This window comes from Mustelus asterias, chromosome 1 (genome assembly GCF_964213995.1).
Source record: "Mustelus asterias chromosome 1, sMusAst1.hap1.1, whole genome shotgun sequence".
In the NCBI taxonomy this organism is placed as follows: domain Eukaryota; kingdom Metazoa; phylum Chordata; class Chondrichthyes; order Carcharhiniformes; family Triakidae; genus Mustelus; species Mustelus asterias.
This window is the reverse complement of record NC_135801.1, coordinates 63601944-63627052: the sequence shown is the minus strand read 5'-3', so window position 1 is coordinate 63627052 and position 25109 is coordinate 63601944. Positions and strand designations below refer to the sequence as shown.

General features: G+C 44.6%; 1 protein-coding gene across 1 annotated transcript in view; it reads right to left on the bottom strand.

The window, feature by feature from the left end:
- Window positions 1-25109, bottom strand: part of cpe (carboxypeptidase E) — a 128105-nt gene that overhangs the window by 10502 nt on the left and 92494 nt on the right. The window contains exons 5-7 of the mRNA XM_078213415.1: window positions 24541-24723; window positions 15756-15895; window positions 13590-13689 (exon numbers count right to left, since the gene is read on the bottom strand). Coding sequence (XP_078069541.1) covers window positions 13590-13689; window positions 15756-15895; window positions 24541-24723 — 423 coding nt within the window. The remainder of the gene's footprint in view (window positions 1-13589; window positions 13690-15755; window positions 15896-24540; window positions 24724-25109) is intronic.

Here is a 25109-nt window from a genome sequence, read left to right as displayed (position 1 = left end):
CAACACTCACACTGCCCCCGTCCACCTCCCGACTCCCCGTTCAACCTGCTGACTACCCCCCGACCACCCCACAACCCGACCTGACTACCCACCTGCCTGACATCCCCTCCCAACTTGATCCGACTACCCCCTGACCCACCTATCCATTCATCTACCTGCCACCCTTTCACCTCACCCAATTGCCAATCACCTGCTGCCCCACCTACCTACCACCCTATCCAGCCGCCACCCTGTCAATCTTATCTTACCGAACCTACCCCTTACCCTTATCTTACCCACCTTAATCCCTCCCTCACCATAACCCCTTACCCACCCCATCACCCACTCTATCCCCTACCCACCCCATCACCCATTCTACACCCTTACCTACCCCATCACCCACGCTATCCCCTTACCCACCCCATCACCCACCCTATCCCTTTACCCACCCCATCACCCATGCTATCCCCTTACCCACCCCATCACTCACCCTAACCCCTGACCCACTTACCTTTGCTCCATAGCTTTATAAAGAATCTTTGGGATATTTAAACTCTTTACTTACTGGAATATAGCAGCTCATACCATAGAAAAGGTGGATTGGCTCCATGTCAGACATGCTGTGCATTTCTGGAAAAGCCTGGATCGGAAGTCCTGGTCAGAAATGTGGAGCTCCGGCGCGAACGAGTAAAGCAGGAGCGGAGCAGCAATTCAACAGTGATTACGGCTCCTCAGAAGATTCAGGCCGAACCGGTAAGAAAGGACGATGATGCAAGGTAAAAGTGGGGGGTAACAGGAACAAGGATCTAGAAGTATAAGCAGCAACTGCAGAGTCCATACCAGGGGTGGAATCGGCCAGTCCCGTTGATCATGTGTACAAATCCCATAATAGCTGCGAATTCTCATGAGCAGGCAAAAATGGAATTTGTGCCGACGAGACCTCAGTTTGAGATCTTCCCCACCGGTGATGTAATCTGGTTCACGCCCTGATTCCATAAATTTTAATACATTAACATCTAATTACTGGGCTTGATACTGTAACAGCTGCCCATGGCTCCCCCAACCACCCACCACCCCCACTACACACTCCCCCCACCCCCAGACAGTGCAGCATCACGCTGGCGCAAATAACTACTGGTTTTCAGTTGTGATGCCAGTTGCGATGCCCATGTTGGGTGCGCCGAGGTAACCGCTGTGGGTTGAGGGACATGCCTGGGCATTGCTTAATTTGAGCACGATACTGCCCCCTACATTTTTGAGTCTGGAAGACTGTTAAATGTCTAATTGAAAGAGGAGGTGCTGGTCATTATGCTTCAATGTAACAGTGTCGAGGTATATTAATGACCCTATCATTGCAGCTCCCACGCAGAACTGGATTCAATGAATCAACTTTGCTTCCAATTTATACTCCTTCCTACCTTTCACATAATCCATCGCAAAGGCCTGAATTTTCAGGATGGTCGATGGGGAACACATCTCCACCAACTCCATTTCATGCTCAAATTAAGTGGTAATTATCAGCAGGCAGGTCCTTCACCTTCACCTGGATGGAGGTCCCTCCTTGAAGAGCTGTCAACCAATCAAACTGGTCGACAGCTCTCTCGCCCATCCAAGCACAGCGCTGCAGTGAGCAGAAGCACCACGACTGAAAACAAGCCCAGAAACCAGAGCGCTGGTAAATACCAGGGGTCCCGGGGAGAGAAGGGGAGGGAATTACCTTGGGGGAGGTCGGTTTCACTGTCGGGAGGTAGGCCTGGGGGCTGGGAGGGAAGGTGGGATGGGGTGGGGAGAGGAGGGAGGGAAGGTGGGGTGGGGTGGGGAGAGGAGGGGGGGGGTCAGGGATCTTGGTCCATGAGGGCAGGATGGCCCAGTCTGGAGGGTCCTTGCGATGGAGACAATCCCCTCCTACCTGCCCAAGATCGAAGGTGGGAACTTTATCACATTGAGGCTGGCAAGAAAAGGCGATTGAGTGGCCACAAGGACCTTAACTGGGGGCAAAGGTTAGTTTCCCATCGTGGCCCTGTCTGCCCCACTATGAAATCGCATTCCGGTTGGGACAGGCAGGATCCCAAAGGGAATATCATCCATGCTCCTCAGAACCCACCCGAGGGAGAGTGTAAAATTCTGGCCCAAATCTTCCCTTCTTCAGTTTTGTCATTCCTCTTTCTGGGGTTGGGCTGTCAACCAATATTTACCATAAGCCAACCAACTCCCTCAGCTCCATTGATTCCATTTCCTCACAGCTGATGCCTGAAAGGATTCTATTCCATTCCCCGAGTTTCTTGGGCTCCATCACAGCCAGATGTGCTTAGTGGATGATCCAATTCAGTCTATTCCTGAGAATAGATGCCAGTCTTCAGCCAATCCAAGAAAAGCATCCTGCTTGATCGCCACTTTAAACATTAACTCTCTCCACCGCAGGTACATAGTAGCTGCAGAAAGTACAGTCTACAAGATGCACCGCAGCAATTCGCCAAGTCGACAGCACCTACCGAATCTTTTACATCGATCACCTAGAAAAATCAAGGTACACGGGAACAACACCACCTGCAAGGTCCCTTCAAGTCGCACACCATCCTGACTTGGAACTATATTACCGTTCCTTCAGTGATGCTGGGTTCTAAATCCAGGAACTCCCTCCCTGACAGCACTGTGGGTGTACTGACACCACATGGACTACAGCAATTCAAAGAAGTGGCTCATTACCACCTTCTCAAGGGCAATTATGCATGGGCGATAAATGTTGGTCTTGCCAGCAGTGCTCACATGTAATGAGCGAATTAATAAAAAATTACTCTGATGATACTATTGTCCACACTCGTGCTTCTAATACATCTTCCTTTTTCCTTGAATGAGGATTCCTCTTCACAGTGGTCGACAGGATCCGTGATCACGTCAGTCCCATTTCCCCCTCTTCTGTTCTCACTGCTTCCTCTCTCTTCCAGCTAGGGTTCTCCTTGTCCTCACCTTGCACCCTACCAACTTCCGTATTCAACACATCATTCACCACCATTTTCAACACTACCTACATTTGCCCTCCTCCCTCGACATGCTGAAAGGACCAGTCCCTCCACAAAATCCTGCTTCACCTTCCCAACGCCACAACACCTGCTTCACTTCACACAGCAAGTACAAAAGATGTGAGAACTACTCCTTCACCTCCTCCCTTCCCACCATCCGGATTCCCAACACTCCTTCCAAGTTAAACTGTCATTTACTTCTTACTTCCTTTATTAAGTATATTGCATTCACTGTTCACGATGCCATTTTCTTTACAGTGGGGAGACCAATCGCAGACAGGGCGAGTGCTTTGCTGAACACCTCCATTCATTCCACCAGCTGGGCCCTAGGATTCTGCTCACTTGTCATTTTCATTCTCTGCTCCATTCCCACTCTGTTCTCTATCAATAACACCATTCTAATGAAGCTCAAAACAAGGTCGAGGAACATTTTGATGATGCACTTTACAACCTTCCAAACTCAAAACTGAACTCCACAATTTCAGACCATAACCATGGTTCTCAGCCAGCTGTTAAGAATTCTGTTGTTGCCTTTACACTTTCCCTCGGCCCATTTCTAGGTTTTTACTTTTCCCATTACTGCCCTCTTTTTGTCCCCTTTGGCCTTTGCACTACCACCATTTTTTTCCATTTAAATCTCTCCTGCCTTCCATCGTATCACAACCTTTTCTTTTGTTCTTTCCCGCTCCTCTTTTCCCTGCCTCCATTTCTAACGCCTTCCAGTTCCCACATAAGATCATAGACCTGAAATGTTAACTCTGTTTCTCTCTCCATGGATGCCAGCTGCCCTCTTCATCATTTCCAGCGTTTTTTGTTTAAGTTTCGGATTTCCAAGATTCACAGTATTTTGACTTTTGTCAGTTAGCAGCTAACATCAGATAAATCCTTGGAAGGGGGAATTAGAGTGGGTTATGGTGGCTCCATCAGAAGAGATTGAAATTTTTTTTTATACACTTACCCCTGTCATTAGCAATCCCTCAAGCCACTGAAGAATTTTGAAGGGGCAGACCCAACCGCGACCCCACCCATAGAATCCCTGCAGTGCAGATGGAGGCCATTCAGCCCACCCAATCCCCACAATCCCATGTATTTACCCTGCTAATCCCCCGGACACTAAGTGGCAATTTAGCATGGCTAATAAACCTAACCCACACATCTTTGGACTGTGGAAGGATACCAGAGCACCCAGAGGAAACCCACGTAGACACGGCAAGAATGTGCAGACTCCACACAGACAGTGACCCAAGGCTAGAATTGAACCCGGCTCTCTGATGCTGTTGGCAGAAGTGCTAACCACTGTGCCACCCTGCCGCCCCATTCAACTCATTGCCAACAAAGTTTGAAGTGGGGGGGAGGTGCTTTAACAGGCGCCTGATATCTAATAACCATATCTAAGGGGTTTAAGGCCTGGTTTAGGTTATTTTATCAGGATAGGCCTCTCAGCCCGATCTGTCCTGTCCTTCTTCAATGTTCACATTGGTACACCTTCCATCATTGCGCAGAAAAAGGCAGCTTGGCTGATTTCTGTTTTCTCCCTTAACCAGAGGCTCTACGGCCACTCTGCAGCATGGCTGAGACCAACTAGCTGCACAGGGATTGATCTTGCAGCTCCTCCCAATCTGCCTGGTTACATATCACACCAGCTGCTGCATTTACAAACTTAACAGAATAGGAAACCAAAAGAGAAAACGCTGGAAAATCTCAGCAGGTCTGACAGCATCTGTAAGGAGAGAAAACAGCTGATGTTTCAAGTCCAGATGACCCTTTGTCAAAGCTAAAGGGCATAGAAAGTGGGAGATATTTATACTGCAGGATGAGGGAATGAAAGATGAGTCATAACCACAGAAACCAGGGGGAAAGGCTGCTAATGGCAGTCCACAGAGAGAATAAAGGGTGTGAATGGCCAAACAGCAGAGAAGCTAAAATGAGAGGGTAAACTGTGACAGATAAAGACGTTTGGGGAGGGGGGAGGGGAGGGGGTGGAAATGGGTGGTTTCAGAGTTTCATAGTTACAGAGGTAAAATTTTTAAAAGGGGAAGCAAAGGGGGAGAAAAGATAAGGGAATGGGGATAAAGTAGGGGGAAAGAGTGGGGGGAGATAAGAAAAATGAGGAAAGACAATAAAAAAATAAAAGGTAGAGAACAGTAAAAAATTAAAAATAGAATGAAAACAAAGGGGTCGAGGTGGGGTAGAGCAAATCATCTGAATTTGTTGAATTCAATGTTGAGACCAGAAGGCTGTAATATGCTGAGCTGGAAGATGAGATGCTGTTTCCCCAGTTTGCGTTGAGCTTCACTGGAACGTTGCAGCAGGCCAAGGACAGACATGTGGGCATGGGAGCAGGATCGTGTGTTAAAATGGCAAGCAAGCGGAAGGCTGACTGCACACAGACCGAAGATGCTCAGCAAAGCGATCACCCAGTCTACGCTTGGTCTCTCCAACATAGAGGAGATCACATTGGGAGCAGCGAATGCAATAGACCAAATTGAAAGAGGTGCAAGTGAAACGCTGCTTAACCTGGAATGAATGTTTTGGATCTTGGATGGTGAGCATTGAAGAGGTAAAGGGGCAGGTGTTACATCTTCTGTGATTGCATAGGAAGGTGCCATGAGTGATGGGAGAGGTGTTGGGTACAGTGGAGGAGTGGACTAGGTTATCCTGGAGGGAACGGTCTCTGCGGAATGCTGACAGAGGGAGTGAAGGGAAAATGTGTTTGGCAAAAATGGCAGAGGATTATGCTTTGCGTGCTGAGGTTGGTGGGGTGAAATGTGAGAACAAAGGGGACTCTATCCTTGTTCTGAGAGGGAGGGGAGGGGGTGAGGGTCGTGGCACAGGAGATGGACTGCACGCTGTTGAGGGTCCTGTCGACAACTGTAGATGGGAATCCACGGTTGAGGAAAAAGGAGCACATATTAGAAGCACCACTTTGGAAAGTAGCATCATCGGAACAAATGCGACGGAGGCGAAGGAGCTGAGAGAAAGGGATGGAGTCCTTACAGGATGTGGGGTGTGAAGATAGCTGTGTGAGTCAGTGGGCTGTAATGGATATTGATAGATAGTCTATTGCCGGAAATGGAGACAGAAAGGTCAAGGAAGGGATGAGAGAAGTGTCTGAGATGGACCAGGTGATGGCGATGGAGGGATGAAAACTGGAAGCGAAGTGAATGAATTTTTCAAGGTCTGGACGAGAGCATGAAGCGGCATCAAAATAGTCATCGATGTACCGGTAAAGGAGTTGTGGGAGGGGACCTGGGTAGGCCTGGAACAAGGAATGTTTGAGTCCAGATGACCCTTTGTGCTAAAATGTTTTAGCACAAAGGGTCATCTGGACTTGAAACGTCAGCTCTTTTCTCTCCTTACAGATGCTGAGATTTTCCAGCATTTTCTCTTTTGCTTTTATCAGAATAGGGGGCTCAATTACAAGAAAAGTGAAAGAAATTGCAAACAAATTTATAAAAAGTAACTGTTAGCTGGCAACTGGTATTGCAGAGTGTTGGGAACTGAATTATCAGAAGAACATTAAAGATAGATAGGACATGAAGCATAGGCAAACCAGTGAAAGCAAAACCACAGTTATGAGGTAAAACTGAAGTCACTGGGAGGGGGACTGAGTCACATTATTGGATGCAGTGATACGCCCTCACCCCTCATAACAGGCAAGTTTTCACACAGGGCCCAACTGCTCTGAGCAAGTCCCGGCACTGACCTCACACATTGAAGCTGGTTTCCAGAAAGGCGTGGCGAGGGGAACTGCCTTTGTTGACTTATCCTGTGCTAATGACACAGACGCACAGGTATGCTGTTGAAACTCTCTGAAATCATCTGATGCATGAAAACTCTACAATTAATCAACCCCGAGATTAGCAACTGACAGTTCCATGTGCACCTTGGAGACCAAATTAGCCACCGTGCATAACCACCAATGGTCTCCCATCGGGATTAGTCCACACATTAGTCTTCACTTCAACATGTATTCAGTGAACTCCTTCCCCCAAGGTCACAGCTTTTTGCATATTCTGACATCTTGGCCCTAGCTTTCCAAGCTAAAGAACTCCAAGATATTGAGAAAACATTCATATGAACTTACAAAATAGGAGCAGCTGTAGGCCATTTGGCCCCTTGAGCCTGCTTCACCATTTGATAACATCTTGTCCGATCTGAATGTGGCCTCACATCTACTTGCCTGACTACTCCTATACCATCTGACACACTTGTTGGTCAAGAATCTAACGCCCTCTGCCTTAAAGGTATTCATTGGTCCTGCCTCCACTACTCTCTGGGAGAGAATTCCATAGACTCGGGATCCTCTGAGAGAAAATAATTCTTCTCATCACCATCTTAAATGAGAAATCCATTATTTTTGTACCATGTCCCCTAGTTCTAGTCTCTCCCACAGGCAGAGACATCCTCTTTGCATTTTCCTTGTGAATCCAACTCAGGATCTTGTTTCAATAAGATCACTTCTCATTCTTCTAAACTCCAATAGATATATGTTCAGTCTGTCCAAACTTTCCTCGCAAGATAACCACCTCATCCTAGAAATTGGTCAAGTGAACATTTTCTGAACTGCTTCTAAAGCAATGATGTTTTGTTCTAAATAAGGAGACCAAAACTGTACAGCGTACTCCAGATGTGCTCTCACCAATGCTCTGCATAACTGTAGAAAAACATCCTTGCTTTTATATTCTATTCCATTTGCAATAAATCACAACACTCCATCTGCCTTTCTAATCACTTGCTGTACCTGCAGCCTAACTCCTTGCGACATGCAGATCTCTCCGTACTGCAGACTTCCGCAATCTCTCTCCATTTAAATTAAATGCTGCTTTTCTATTCGTCTTGCCAAAGTGAACAAGTTGACATGTTTCAAGAATATACTCGATCTGCCAGATTTTTGCCCACTCATTTAACCTATCCATATCCCTTTGCATCCACCTCATGCCCTCTTCAAAACTTACTTTCCTTCCAATCTTTGTGTCATTGGCAAATTTAGCAACCATAAGTTTGACCCCTCATCTAAGCCATTGACTGAGATTATAAATAGTTGAGGCCTCACCACTGATCCCTGTGGCACTCTTTGTTACATCAGCCAAACAAAAAATGACCCATTTATGCCTACTCTCCATTTCCTGTTAGCTAAAAAATCCTCTATCCAGGCTTGAATGCTAATGTGTTACCCCCTACACTTTGAACTCGCATTTTGTGCAATAAGTGTTAAGTTAACTGAACTGTAGTTCCCTGCTTTCTGTCTCCCTCCTTTCTTGAACAGATGAGTTACATTCACTATTTTCCAATGTGATGGAATCTTTCCAGAAGCTTAGGTGTTTTGGAAAATTAAAAGCAATGCATCTCCTATCTCAGAAACTACTTCTCTTAAGAACCCAAGTCCATCAGAACCTGGGAACATGTCAGCTTTAAATTCTAATAATTTTCTCAGAACTCTTTCTCTGGTAATTGTAATTGCTTTTAGTCCCTCCCTCCCTTTCATCTCTTGATTTACAATTATTTCTGCATTGTTATTTCGATCATCTACATTAAAGACACTCACAAAATATCTGTTCAATTAATCCACCATTTCTTTATCCTCCCACTTCTCAGACCCACTTGCGAAAGAACCAGTATTCACTTTAGTTACTCTTTTCCTTTTAAAACACCTGTAGAAAATATGGGCTGGATTCTCCGATCTCATTCATTCCCACTCAACTGCCAGCGAGAATGGAAAATTTAACACTCAGCCAAAACTCCACTGACTGCAGCAGCGCTGGAGAATCCCAGCTGTGGATGAGGTCGGAGGTTTCCAGCATGTTTTTATGGCCTGAATGTTTCACCGATCGAGCGCACGCACTCAGTGGGCCCAGAAGCAGGCGCGAAACGCGCATCCGACCGCGATCGGCCCCGGAGTGTGATTTCAAGCTGGCTGGCCAACTAACGGGCAGTGTGAAACGCATACTCTGAAAAGCTGAGCAATGCCGGGGAGGTCAGGAAGAGGGCAGGCCGTGAGGGAAGTGACGGTGCAAGTAGGTGTTTGCAGCGAGGTCCCTGAAGGCTGACAGCTCCCTCAGGGAGCTGCAGTAATGTTCCAATGACACTTGCACCAATGAATATTCTGCAAACTCTCTATCAAGCAGAATCAAGCAACTGGCAGCAAAACACAAAGCACCTCAAACCTTAAACGTTTCCTTTGCTGTTATTTCATCCCGGACATTTTCTCCTACCCTGGGTCAAGAACGGTGTAAAAATGTAAAAACCAACTGGCCAATTGGTCCATGCACCAAGTGTAAAAGCAAATGGGCCATGTAAAATTAGAGCCACTTGCGTGCTTAGTGTTTTTTAAAAAATTGTCGGTGGGCGTGATTCCAACTCTTACACACAACCACCAACCAAAATATTGCAGAGGGGGCGCCATGATGACGGGACCCGCACCCCATATCTTCTCACACAATTTCACTCAGGTTTGGGTCAGCACACACCCACTCAAACTCCATAAAATTTAGCCCACAGTTCTATCTAGTTTTCTCTCATACTCTAATTTCTCCTTCCATTTCATTCTCTTAGTCAGCCTTTGCTGTTTTTTTAAATTCCGTCCCATCTTTTAACCTGTCATTAGTCCAAAGATGTGCGGGTTAGGTTGATTGGCCATTCTAAATTGACCCTAGTGTCAGGAAGGGTTAGCAGGGTAAATATGTGGGGTTACGGGAATAGGGCCTCGGTGGGATTGTGTGGTCGGTGCAGGCATGATGGGCTGAATGGCCTCCTTCTGCACAGTAGGGATTCTATGATTAATCCTCCCAGAATTGTATGTTTTTTCTTTCAATTTGATACTATAGATAGCTTCCGTAGTTATCTACGGTTGGTATATCTTTCCCCTAAAATCTTTCAGTGGAGTTTATCTTTGCTGCATGTTATGAAATAACCCCTGAAGGGATATTCCTACTGAAGATCTGTGTCCTCTGGAGCTTACTTCAGAAAACAGACGCTCCAGCATAATGCTGCAATGGCTGTCATTCCAGCCTCTCACCTGAACAACTACAAGACCATGGAAGAACTTAATGACCAGTTCTCTGACTGACCAACAACCCAATGCCAAAATAGTTTGCCATCACTCTTGACCTACACCTCCAGAACATTGGAGTCAAGTTCAAGATGAGAGTGAATCTTATGTGGAAATTAGTGGGTATTTCCGGGCGCAGCAGAGCCAACAGGCTAAGTGCTGCTTCACTGGCTGTGGGCTACCCAACAGCAGAGTACTCTTGCTCAATCTGCCTCGGGAACCACCACATAAATATGGGAGATACGCACCTTCAGGAAGCCAACAGGGCCCGAGCGACTTCCTGTGCTTGTACAGACTGAACTTCCTGATGTCCACAGGGAAAATACCCTCCTCAAAGAACATCACCAACGGTGAAGTATTCCTCAGTACTGCACTGAAGCGTTAACTTTGATTTCTGTGTTCAAGTCCTGGAATGAGGCTTGAACCCACAATCTTCGGACACAGCGGTAAGGGTACTGCCAACTGAACCGCAGCTGAAACTATCATTGGCTAGTAAAGCACGTGGGATCCTGGGCTTTATAAACTGAGGCGTAAAATACATAAGCTAAGAACATATGTTAGCCTATATGAAGTACTGCTTCAGTCCCAGATACAGTATTGTGCCCAATTCTGTCAATAAGCAGAAAGCACTGATTTAGAATCATTGAATATTTGCAGCAGAGAAGGAGGCCATTCAGCCCATTGTGCCTGTGCTAGTTCTGTGCAAAAGCAGCTCAGCTAAACCTTTTGCCATAACTCTGCAACTCTTCCCCCTTCAGATCTTCATTAATTTGCTTTGAAAGCAGTAATTAAATCTGCCTTCACCACACTCTCAGGCAGCGTATTCCAGATCCTGAACACTCACTATGTTAAAAAGCCTTTTTCCTCACATTGCTGTTGGTTCGTTTGCCAATTACCTTAAATCTGTGTTCTCTGGTTCTTGACCTTTCTGCCAACGGGGACAATTTCTTACTCTATAGCCGGAATTTTACCGCCTTGCCCACCCAAGGCTCGTAAGATCCCGCTCGAGGCCAAGGGAGAATGCCGTTCTGCGCGCCTCGCCCGCCCCGATTCTGGGGTGGGCGAGTGGTAAAATTCCAGCCTATCTGCCTGGACCCCTCAAGATTTTGAACATGTCTATCAAATCTCCTGTCAACCTTCTCTTCGCTAAAGAGAACAACCCCAGCTTCTCCAGCCTACCCACACAACTGAAGTCCCTGGAATCATTCTCATAATTCTTTCCAACACGCTCTCTGAAGTCTTCACATTCCTCCCAAAAGTTCAGTGCCCAGAATGAGGTACAGTAGGCAGCATTTTCTCATTTCTCAGGCTGCTAGTTGAGGTGTGAAAACTGGCGTGCAGCTCGCCGGCTGCACGACCAGCCTTTCTCACCACACAGTACAAAATAAACCAGAGGTATGGCCCACACCAAAATGCCGGCAGGAAGGGGTAGGAAAAAGTCAGCAATGCCAGGAATCCCAGATTGGGGTGCCGTTTTTAAAGGGCGCCTCAATCTACGATTAAAAAAACAGGAACAGCCCCCTCCCCATGCACACGGAGCCCCCACCCCACCTCGCCCACATGTACATAGGCAATCCCCCTACTATCTCACCCACCCTCGCCCCTCCCATTCACTGGTTAGGAGAACATTCCCAATGGAGCTCCCCAAAGGGGGCCCCCCGGCACAGCTTCCTGGGTGTCAAGGGCAGTACTGGGGGCAGTCTCAGGGGGCCAGGAGGCAGTGTCAGGGTATTGCCCAGGCATGTCCCTCTACCCTGGGGACTATGCTTACCTGTGTACCCCTGGTGGGTTCCCTTCACCTGGTAACCATTTTTAAAAACCTGTTGTAAATCTTGCCGACTTCACATTACGTTGGCGAGGAGGCAATTCCGAATGTGGGGGGAACAACACGACGAGGAAGCCCACCAATCAGATGTTAATGTATTGAAATGAAGTTCTCAACTTTCCCAGGCAGGAACCTTGTTATGTCGCTGGCTGGAGGGTGGGGAAAATCAGAAAATAAAATATTGCCGGCAAGGTTCTCGTTTCCCAGTTCTCGTGGGGTTTTGTGTCCACGTCGCCATTTGCGCTTGCAGTTAACGCAGGCACACCATCCCTTCAATACCCCATTTGAGGAAAAATCAATGTTTTATACAGGTTCATCATAACTTCCTTGCTTTTGCATTCCGTGTCTGTACTTATAAAGCCCAGGGTCACATTTGCCCTTTTAACCACTTTCTGAACCTGCCCTGCCACCTTCAACAATTTGTGCATATATACCCCCAGACTTATATGTTCCTGCACCTCCTTTCAGACTTTCACCCTTTATTTTATATGGTCCTTCTCAGTTTTTCTACCAGAATGTACTGCTTCAAACTTAACAGCAATACATTCAATCTGCCATTTGTCAGCCCATTCCACCCACAGGTATACATCCTCTTGAATCTATCACTATTATCCTCTCTGTTCACAATACTGCCAAGTTTGGAACATCTGCAAATGTTGAAATTGTGCCCTGTATGCCCAGACTTGCATATATATCAACAAAAGCTGTGCTACCAGTACCAAGCTCTGGAGAACCTCACTGTTCATCTTCCTCTAATCTAAAAAAACACCTTCTGGAAATCCACATACACCAAATCAACTGCATTTCCCTCATCAACCCTCCCTATTACTGCATCAAAAAACTCAATTAAGTTAGTTAAACATGATTTGCTTTTAACAAATCCGTGCTGGCTTTTCTTAAACTTGTCCGAGTGACTCTTAATCGTGCCTTGGATTGCTGTTTCCAAAAGCTTTTCCACCACTGAAATTAAACTGATTGGTCTGTAATTACTGGATTCATCCTTATGTCCTTTTTTGAACAAGGATACAAGGTGATTTATGCTGATTGGCAGAAGAATCAGCAGCAAAATGAGGAAAAAGTGTTTTACACAACCAATGGTTAGGGTTTGGAATGCCCTGCCTGAGTGGGTGGCGAATATAGATTCAATTGCAGCCTTCAAAAGGGAATTGGCTAAATACTAAATTACAGGTAAGACCAATGGAATTGAACTCAAAAGAACTGGCAAAGACCCAGTTGGCTAAGTGGTCTCCTTCTGTGTTGTATTATTCCATGATCTTCCGCTTCTATCTGATCACTTTGTATTTGAGGCAATTTTGGCAGTTCTATCTGGACTTACGTTAGCCGCAGGAAATGAAGGTGGCGCAAGTAAAGGGTTCACAGTGGGTGGAGAGGGGGAATGTAAAATGTCTTACATGAAGGTATCCTCAATCAATAAATAGAAGTACCAGGAAAGACTGATCTGCAGCCAAATGCACCAGAGCTTCTTTAACCTTTGTTTTCATAGAATCCTTACAGTGTAGCAAGAGACCATTCAGCCCATCGAGCCTGCACCGACCACAATCCCAGTCAGGTCCTATCCCCGTAACCCCATATATTTACCCTGCTAATCCCCTGACACTAAGGGACAATTTAGTGTGGCCAGTCAACTTAATCTGCACACCTTTGGACTGGTTTTACCTCCCAAAATTGAAAAACTAAATGCGATCATACGTACCGGATGTGATATCATGATTTAGTCCGTCCACAGATATAGTGGCATTAGAAATTGGGTTCCCTTGATAGTCCCGGACAAACCCTTTCACACCACGGTGCACCTGAAACACAATCGTGACCATGTCAATAATGACCGAATGACATCCATAACTTCCCACCTAGAGGGAGGTCACGAGCAGAAGAATTGTTTGTGAACTGAACTGTTTAAAAAATAAATTATCAGACAATTGCACAAGGACAACAGTTGAGAGGAGAACATGAAGAAAATTAATATCTGTAAAATGATTTCTTTTGGTTTGCTTTGCATTGGATAATATCCAGTCTGCAAACCGCAAGAAACAAAAGGAGACAGAAAGCCAAAAAGATAGCTTTCAGAAAGAAAAGTTCTTCAGCTCCCATTGGAGCCTTCTACAGATATCAAACTAGTATTTAAGATACGACATTTTGATCAATATTAATCTTTCACACACTTGAATAATACAACTGTAATTTAAACATTGTCATCTTTCCATTGCTGGAAATGTGTCAATTTTAAACAGAGACTGCAAGACCAGCCAAGCAGCTCTTCTGTAATCACAGCCTTTCTGAAATAACACACTGGGCTGGATTTTCTACCAAGGCAGATAACTCAAGTTGGGAAATTTCTCAATTTGGCAGATCTACCTCAGTTCTAATGCCCCATTAACCCAATTTTCACTCTGGGAAGGCAGGCCGGGATAGATTTGGGCCCACTGACCCCAAAAGCAAAGCATTTTCTCAGTTACGGGCGGCACGGTAGCACAGTGGTTAGCACTGCTGCTTCACAGCTCCAGGGTCCTGGGTTCGATTCCCGGCTCGGGTCACTGTCTGTGTGGAGTTTGCACATTCTCCTCGTGTCTGCGTGGGTTTCCTCCGGGTGCTCCGGTTTCCTCCCACAGTCCAAAGATGTGTGGGTTAGGTTGATTGGCCAGGTTAAAAGTTGCCCCTTAGAGTCCTGGGATGTGTAGGTTAGAGGGATTAGCGGGTAAAATATGTGGGGGTAGGGCCTGGGTGGGATTGTGGTCGGTGCAGACTCGATGGGCCGAATGGCCTCCTTCTGCACTGTAGGGTTTCTATGTTTCTCTGGGACTTTGTCCCAGTTGCTTTAGAAGCAGCTAAGCCCTCTAGCCCTCACCTCTCACATCCCCTCAGCCCCCCCACACACTCTATGCCCCTTCCATGCCAACCCATGCACCCACCCATCCCTCCATGTATCCTCAGACCCTCCCCCATGCCTCTCTATAGCCATTTCATAACCTCGCCATGCCACCTCCATTGTCACTCATCCACCATGCACAGACCTTGGGAACCATGTAGAGATGAAAAAACTTCTTTAAACAATCTAGTACAACTCTCACTCATACATATTTGATAGTGAAAATGATTTCCATCCACGTAAACTCATTCAAAGCTTTAAAATCTCCCCAGGGGTTCTGCCTGTTATAAAAAGTAAATTAATTTCTATTCAACCTCACAAAGATAGTTAATCATTTAAAAGCCTCTTCAAACTGTCAATCAAACTCTGAATTCAGTCCCCTGCTGAGATAATCCTTTTGCAGATTTTGCAACTCAGCTAAGTATTCACAATGTAATAACAGTCCTTAGGAAATGTCAACAACAACCTCTATTGAAACTGAGGAACAGTCATGGTTTCTTCTAACCTATGTCAGATGTCTTATCAATCAGAACAATCCGGCAGATTTTTTAAAAGCTCTCTCTAATAGCTTCAGCCTATTTTTTCAAGTTTAAAGAGCAGGGTATTTAAAAACCTCAGATGATAACACTTACACGGATGTATTCCAGCCTTCACATGAGTTTACATCTATTCTAACAATTTGTGATTCCCATTTTGCAACAGCCAAAATGGGGCCTGTTTGAACTCAGCTCTAAGTTCAAATGGCCCTGCTGAGTTTGGGTTTCCCACCTGCGAGATTCACGCCCCACCCCTTCCCTTACTGGAAAAATGTGGGTGTCCAAAATGGGGCAGGACTTCGGTATCCGAGTCCCACCTGCCATCGTTAAAAGTCTCTGGAGTTGGCCCGAATTGATAATCATCTGGCCCAATGTAAATGATGAGACAAGTGAAGAATGACACTTTTAGAAATGGACTTGATCAAAGGTCCCCGTCTATTGGATATTTTTCACTAACCTGCTCAATGTAATTAATGAGAGAGTCTTTATTCTCCCTCCAATACTGTGGGAGTGTGTCTTCGGGTGGGAATTTTTCACAGCTGAGTTCCAGTGTGATCTCAAAGCAGTTGCTGCTCAGGTAGTTGAAATCCTGCATACCTGGAAAGTAACAAGTTACAAAATTAACAATCTTACAGTGTTCACCGGGACATATATGGACAAAAATGGATGGTGCAGTGAAGAAAAGCACTGTGACATGGAACTCTGTCATACAGATTAGATTCCATTTCTAACCAATGCTGAATTCGTCACGCAGAAACAGTTACCTGTGTCACCTGATGAGAAAGATAAAGGCCTATTGGAGCTGTCTGACTATCGGCGGAGGCATTAAACCGAGCCTCCATTTTCCTACTTTGTTGCATGTAAAAGATCCCATGGCACCATGTTGAAGGAGGCAGGGCCATAAAACCCACCAAGATTAAATATATCCCAGGCTGCTAAGAGAAGCAAAGGGTGAAATAACAGAGACTCTGACCACAATATTCGAATCCTCTCTAGCTACAGATGTGGCGCCAGAGGACTGTTAATGCTGTTCAAAATGTAAGGAAGGAACAGAAAGAGTAATTACAGGTCAGTCAGCCTAGCCTCAGTGGTGGGAAACATTGGAAAAAGTTCCAAGGTGCTGTAAGATGCTGGGAGTAGTTCAGTAGGTCTTATTAAGGTGTTCATAGTCTTAGGTAGTTCAATCCTAAGTATTTATTAACCACTAGAAACTATATACATAGAAACAGTAAAGGTCCAAGCTAGGAGCTGTCTCCATGCTTGCTTCTACACATAGCTCTGTCCAACACTACACTGACCCACTAGGTGCTGGTCACTTGTTCTCTTACATCACTGTGTGGGCAATACTGTACTCAGTCCCACATTAACCCTTTATGTGCCCGTCCCTAATATTACATGAGGAATTGTCATTTAGAAAGGCATGAATTAATCAAGGACTATCAGCATGGGTTTGTTCAGGATAACTCAGACTGGATCCAAAATAGGGTCAGTGGCAGGAAGCAAAAGAAAACTGTCGACAAGTGTTTTTGTGAGTGGAAGATTGCTTGCAGTAGGACTCTCTGGGCTTAGTACTGGGTCCTGTGCTTTTCATGGTTTACATTAATGACTTGTGACCTAAATGTAGCGGTCTTGATTAAAAGTTTGTACATGATACAAAAAGTAGCCATACGGTTGGTAGTGAGGAAGAAGGCTCTAAAGTGCGGGAGAATATCAATGGGCTGCTCAGTGGGCAGAAAAGTTTCAAATTAAACTCAATGCAGAGGAGTATGAATCCTTATTTGCCTTCTCCAAATGCAAGTGAATAGACAGTAAACGGTAGGATACTGAGAAGTATGGCGCACCAGAGGGATCTCAAAGTGGATGCTCAAAATGGATCTCAAAGTGGATACATCCCCAAGGCCACAGGACAGGCAGATAGGACAGTTGGGAAGACAAATGGGATACTTTCCTCTATTAGCCAAGAGTTAAAAGATAAGCGGGGGAGGTTATGTTAGAACTCTTTAAAAAAAAACTCTTATTAGACTACCACTAAAATACTGTAAATAGCTCTGGTCGCTATGTTACAGTAATGTGAGCCCGCTATAAAGGAGATTTATCAGGGTAGTGCCAGGAATGTAGAATTTTAATTGTGAGGAAAGACTGAATGGGTTAAGGTTCTTTGAAACAGAGGAGGCTGAGAGGAGATTTCATTGAGGTGTGTAAAATTGTGAAGAATCTAGATAGCTAGGACAGGAAGGACCCATCTTCCTTAACAGGGAGATTAATAATCAGGCACATAGATTTGAAGTAATTGGTAAAAGAATTGGAGGGAAATTGTGGCACAGTTTCACCCAGATAGAGGTGAATGTCAAAGGAGTTTGCTCTCAGAAAGGGGGATTGAGGCAAAAATGCATCAAAGAAAATACTTGGTTGTGCACTTTTAGTGCCATAGCCTGCAGGATTGTGGGCAAAGTGCTGGAATGTGGAATTAAGCTAGACAGACACGATGGCTGAAACCCTACCAGTGCACCCGCTCCAGAATCGGGGAGGGCGAAGTTCCCAGAACGGAAATCTTCGTTGGCCTCAGGCAGGATTTTATGATCTCGCCTGAGCAAGGCCATAAAAACCCACCCGTAGTGCCAAATGGCCTCCTTCTGTGCAGTAAACCTTTTTATTGTTGGGTTCTACAAACACAGAACAGAAATCCAACACTGTATATACTGTGTATGTATATAAAATATTTATCCTTATTCCATTTGGTTAACCCTCTGTCTGGAATGTATTCCTAGCCATCTCCAGGGAAAAAAAGTTCACCTCTCAATTTTGGGAATGTCACACCTCGTTATGCCTAAGGAATTGCATACAGACAACCTGGGGCTGGTCAGACAAATTTCAAATGGAGCTATAGGAAGACTATTTGCATTTGATAAGCCAATCTTGCTAGCAGAGTCAATGGCTCAACTGAGACGATAGCATTCTGGCACCAGACCCTCAACAAAATGGCATCCTTTAAACCCATATTGGCTGAGACATCATCAGTCCTGAAAGCAAAGGCAATTCCAGATGTTGGCTAAAGGTGGGCATGATGGGAGAATATGTCAGGAGGGCTAGAAATCAGTTTCACGCCAGCATGAATTTGCAGTGGGATCTTTCACTGGTGCCCACCATGGTTGGGCAAAAAACCTGCCAGAGACCAGCCTGAACCTTATTTGCATCCTGTTAGTGAACGCCAGATTCTCTCCAATGCTGGCGGGAGAACACACCAACGTGAAACACATTTGGAACAACGTGGTATGGAGATGTCGGGACTCATCTGAGCAATGCCTGGGGCTGCATCCAGAGTTCAGAATGGAGGTGACCAGAAACCCTGGACCCTGGAAGACCACAGCAGGTGTACTTTCCAGATCATTGTCTTAGACAGCTCCCATCTTCCAGCCTCAGAATAAACCTGGTGACCCATTTCCATTCTAAGGAGGTCTACCTTCCAGTCTCAGAGTCCTCCCAGAGATCTATCTTCATTTTCAGGAGGTCCACCATCTTTCTTCAAAAGTGGGTCAGTCAGTGATGTTGGGCACCTCTTCAATGGAGGGTCTGGACACAATGGTGGACTACATGCTTTCCAGGCCTGCCCGCCACTGAATATGGCACAAAACACCTGGGTGCATAATTAATAAGGTCAGGGCAGGATGGTTTGTTGTGCTTTCCTGTTGGCCACCTAAATGTCTCGCCACCATACTGCACTTAGTCTCGAATTGGGAGAATTTAGGTTTAAATAAATCCTAAATGGTAAGTCGGACAATGAGATCATTGTTTTGAGTCCATTCACTCACATCCAGTCCTGTCAGCATCCTGTTACTTCATCTACCAAAATGTCAGCAAAAGTCCCGAACCACAAGTATTATTTCTGTAATCACTGGCAAAGATGGATTTGGTGACTGATGCCTTGGTTTGTTCTGCAAACCAGCTTTCATTGCACGGCTTTATGTTGCTGGATTCCCTCCTCAAAAACTTTAATTCTGAAAGATCAGTTGATTCGTTCTTAATGGTAAATGCACTGAAGAACTGGCAGCAGCTCTCAATGACATCACTGTGTTCTGTTTCAAAAATACTCCCAGCAATGTAAGGTATCATAATAAACTTGCACAAAAATAATCATTTTCCAGTTAAAGTAATTTTTTCCATAATTCTTACCCCAGAAGTAAATTTGGAACAGATTTAATATGGGCTGGCAGTGATTAGCCTGGTAGAGTAAGATGCAACATGCAAAGGTACAAAAAGCAAAGCTAATGTTTAGAAAGGTTATCTGTCATCTACATCTGATGCCAAAAATAAATCCAATATTGTTTTATATTTGTCAGGTGCCACACTGAAATGTGCATTAATGTCCAGTGTGACCAATCCACCTGAGAAAGTATTACATTTCCACATAATTCTGCAACACTGGAAGTAGCCTGGAGTGGGTTCCAAATCAGTAACTTTTTGGATTAATACCTTCCAGTCCTGCAAAGTAATTAGGGAAATAAATCATGTGAGTTTGTGCCCTGGATTTCCATGTTATCCAGTTGAGCTATGCACTTGACAAAAGAGCAGTCCACAGATGTAGTTTTCCCCAGAGGAACAAACGCATGTTCAAGTCTCTCCAAGCATTTTGCTTCCAATCATTTCTCAAGAACTTCATTACCACAGCGCATTGCGTACGTATTGTGACAAATATTAATTTTAGAATACTGTTATGTTTTGGGACTGTTGCTTTAGTTGAGCGTAAAAAGGGGATCACATGATCCATTTTGAATTCCACCCAACAACAAGCCTTGGAGGTAAAGGTTATAATGGCGGATGGCAAGGCACAGTTCGTTTTACTGGAAAGAAGGTGCAAGATATTCACCCCTGTAGACAATGCCATGACGATTTGATGACTGTGGGTAGCCTGTTAGTCTCCAAATCTCACAGGAAGGTGTTAGGAATGTCAGGTTTTATAAAAAGTTATAGAACAAAGAACAATACAGCACAGGAACAGGCCCTTCGGCCCTCCAAGCCTGCGCCGCTCATGTGCCCAACTAGACCATTCGTTTGTATCCCTCTATTCCCAGTCTGTTCATGTGGCTATCTAGATAAGTCTTAAACGATCCCAGCATGTCCGCCTCAATCATCTTGCTTGGCAGTGCATTCCAGGCCCCCACCACCCTCTGTGTAAAAGACGTCCCCCTGACATCTGTGTTGAACCTTGCCCCCCTCACCTTGAACCCGTGACCCCTTGTGTTCATCACTTCCGACCTGGGAAAAAGCTTCCCACCGTTCACCCTATCTATGCCCTTCATAATTTTATACACCTCTATTAGGTCACCCTTCATCCTCCGTCTTTCCAGGGAGAACAATCCCAGTTTACCCAATCGCTCCTCATAGTTAAGAGTTTACCAGGCAACATCCTGGTAAACCTTTTCTGTACTCTCTCCAAAGCCTCCACGTCCTTCTGGTAGTGTGGCGACCAGAACTGGACACAGTATTCCAAATGTGGCCTAACCAATGTTCTATACAGCTGCAACATCATATGCCAACTTTTATATTCTATGCCCCATCCAATAAAGGCAAGCATGCCATATGCCTTCTTGGCCACCCTCTCCACCTGTGCTGCCATCTTTAAGGATCTGTGGACTTGCACACCCAGGTCCCTCTGTGTGTCTATACTCCTGATGGTTCTGCCATTTTGATTCTCGGCTAGGGTCACTGTCTGTGTGGAGTTTGCACATTCTCCTCGTGTCTGCGTGGGTTTCCTCCGGGTGCTCCGGTTTCCTCCCACAGTCCAAAGATGTGCGGGTTAGGTTGATTGGCCATGCTAAAATTGCCCGTTAGTGTCCTGAGATGCGTAGATTAGAGGGATTAGCGGGTAAAATATGTAGGGATATGGGGGTAGGGCCTGGGTGGGATTGTGGTCGGTGTAGACTCGATGGGCCGAATGGCCTCTTTCTGTACTGTAGGGTTTCTATGATTTCTATGATTTCTATGATTATTTATTGTATAGCTCCCCCTTACATTAGATCTACCGAAATGCGTCACTTCGCATTTACCTGGATTAAATTCCATCTGCCATTTCTCCGCCCAATGTTCCAGCCTATCTATATCCTGCTGTATTCTCTGACAATGTTCATCACTATCCGCAGCTCCAGCAATCTTTGTGTCGCCCGCAAACTTACTGATCACACCAGCTACATCTTCCTCCAAATCATTTATATATATCACAAACAGCAGAGGTCCCAGTACAGAGCCCTGCGGAACACCACTAGTCACAGACCTCCAACCGGAAAAAGACCCTTCCACTGTTACCCTCTGTCTTCTATGGCTAAGCCAGTTCTCCGCCCACCTAGCTAGCTCACCTTTTATCCCGTGAGATTTAACCTTTTGCACCAGCCTGCCATGAGGGACCTTGCCAAACGCTTTACTAAAATTCATATAGACGACATCCACGGCCCTTCCCTCGTCAATCGTTTTTGTCACCTCCTCAAAAAACTCAACCAAATTTGTGAGGCATGACCTACCTCATACAAAACCATGCTATCTATCGCTAATAAGATTATTCAGTTCTAAATGCGCATATATCCTATCTCTAAGAATCTTCTCCAACAATTTCCCTACCATGGACGTCAAGCTCACCGGCCTATAATTACCCGGGTTATCCTTGCTACCCTTCTTAAATAACAGGACAACATTTGCTATCCTCCAATCCTATGGGACCTCACCTGTGTCCAGTGAAGAGACAAAGATTTCTGTTAGAGGCCCAGCAATTTCATCTCTTGCCTCCCTGACAAGTCTAGGATAGATGACATCTGACCCTGGGGATTTGTCTGTCTTAATGTTTCCTAAAAAACCTAACACTTCCTCCCTTGTAATTGAGATTTTTTTCTAACAGGTCAACACATCTCTCTGAGATACTACCAGTCAACATGTCCCTCTCCTTTGTGAATACTGATGCAAAGTATTCATTTAGGATCTCTCCTACTTCCTTTGGTTCTAAGCATAATTCCCCTCCTTTGTCCCTGAGAGGTCCTATTCTTTCCCTAACAACCCTCTTGTTCCTAACGTATGTATAAAATGCCTGAGGATTCTCCTTAATCCTGTCTGCCAAGGACATTTCGTGACCCCTTTTTGCCCTTCTAACTCCCTGTTTTAGTTCTTTTCTACTTTCTCTGTATTCCTCCAGTGCTCCATCTGTTTTTAGCTGCCTGGACCTCATGTATGCCTCTTTTTTCTTTTTGATTAGACCAACAATTTCACTGGTTATCCACGGCTCCCGAATCCTACCTTTCCTATCCTTCTTCTTTACAGGCATTAGCCTGTCCTGCAGTCCTATCAACTGCTCCTTAAAAGACTCCCACATGCCAGATGTGGATTTACCCTCGAACAGCCTCTCCCAATCAACAGCCACCAAATCCTGCCTAATACAGTTATACTTTAAACTGTTTATTTAATTCCAAGCTCGAATGGAGTTGGCGTCCAGGAGGATAGCTAATTACTATTTCTATCTGGATACAAGGCCCATGTGATTCATGTTGCCATGGAGGTGGGTTTTGAAATTGAAAGAGTCCATAACAAGCCATTGTAGTGTTGACTTAAAGGGTTTTCCAAGATATCAGTCTCTACAGGGATCATGCCAGTATAATTTATTTTTCACCCATCCTTGCTCTACACAAGCTGCTTTAGTGTTTTGCAAAATTGTGCCTAATGGAATCTTAACTACAAAAGAATACAAATTGGACTTTGCTATTCTGATTTGTTCAGTCTGACATTTTGCTTACCTTGTGAATCCATTCAGTCCAAATGTAAACTGCACGGTTATGATAAAAAGGGTTTTTATTTACCACCCAGCTCATTTCTCCTTGTTTGAGAAATGAAGCGCAGGTACAAGTGAGGTCACAAATAAACAGCTTCTTAAGCTAGGTTCACAAGGAGTCTATAATCCTACATATTCAGAAGTGATCTTGGCAGTGCATTCTCTCTTACATTTAAAAAAGTCCAGAGGCCCCAATTCAATTTACATAGGACACAAGAGCATAAAATTGCCTAAAAGAAAATCTGACAATCGAGAGAACATCACAGAGCAAGCCTTAATATTCTGGCTGGCCTTTGTTGCGTATCCAAACCCATTACATGCAACATTATTTCACACACTAATAATATGGTCACATTTTTAACCTGCTAAGTCACAATAGTAAATTTTATGTCAAGGAAAATAGGCACTTCCTATCCACAATCTAGACTGTCATTTCACAATACATTTAACAGTAACTCATGGTGAATTTCCATTATCACTATAATTAAAAGACTTTTATCCATTGAATCTATATTTTCTTTAAAGTAAAATTGGAACCTTTCCAAGGACTCAGTCTTAAAGCTCAAATTTAATGGCTGACAGACAGAGTATATGGAATCTTTTTGCACCAGTCACAAACTAATTATGAGGAACTGAGATAAGGGTATGCAAAGAAGGGTACATTTTGCACAGCTCTGCGCCTGGCCCTGCTCTGTTTGAAAGACATATTGTTCAGAGAATCAGCGATAAACAGGTTCAGATGCCTGATTCTCAAATTGTTGATGCTGTCAATCAAGGCTCAAGGAACATTGGGAGCCCTGGCCACATCAAATTTAACCTTAAATGTATCACTACAGCTCAACTCTTCAGCTTAATTCCTGTCCCTCTCACCTCAGAGTCAGAGGTAAGGGGTTTCAAAGTTGACCCCAGGATTTCAGCACCTAATTTAGAAGAAAAGCAACTGTAGTACAGAGGGTTTGGTACATGGTCAGAGATACTACCTTACAGATTAATCTTTAAACTGAGGTTCCATCTGCCTTATAAGGTGAACATGAAGATCAAAGATCAGGGAAGGTAGTTCTGGGGTTGAGTTAAATTCATCCCTCAACTAATCCCATCAAAGCAGATTAACTTGTCATTCATCACACTTGTTTGTAGGTTTATATGTAAATTGGTTGCCCCATTCGCCCAATAGTCACTGGACTTGAAATTAATTTCTTGGATGTGGAACCCTTTGTGGTCTGTTGAGGACTTGAAAGGCAGAATAAATGCATTTTTATTCTTATTACATAATGTAGATAATGTATAACTAGAAAAAAAGTATTGGTTCTTCCACCAGTTATGTAACAAAGTGAATTAAACGGATAGTTAAAGCATATACAGTCGACAACTGTTACGCAGGGTAGAATTTGATGTCATTATCTAATACAGTGTTCTCCATAAATTCATTTTCACTTACCCCCTGGAACATTGTACCAAGCTCCCCCGTTGGTTATTCCATCAATAAAGCTAGAATCGTCATCGTTCTTGTGGCATGGTTGTCTATTGGGGTTAGACATGACCGGATTTAAAGAGGCGTAAGCCTCAGCCAGGCTTTTAAAAATCTTATCATCTGGGCTGGCACTATATTCATGGGTAGAACCTGCCAAAACATGCATACACTTTCTGAAGCAATCTGTTTAAATAAACATGAATAGTTCTACTGCAAATGCTATTTCTGTTATGTTCACTTCAGGATGCCATTTTAGTAAGCCTCAATTAGACAGTTCGCTTTCACCTCACTGCACAAACACCGTGTTGGATTTGGATTTTTATTTGTTCAATTGTATACTTTAGATGATTGACCAGACCTTACTCATATCTGAAATGAGATAGGGACCAATAATAATACAATTTCTATCCACCCGCATATAATGATTGGTCAATGAATTGAATTAGTTGGCAGCTGTTCCTCTGTTATTGGTTCTCACCATTTCCCAGCCTCAGTTACTGGGCTTAGCACCCTAAGAGCAAAGCCGAAGGACTGAA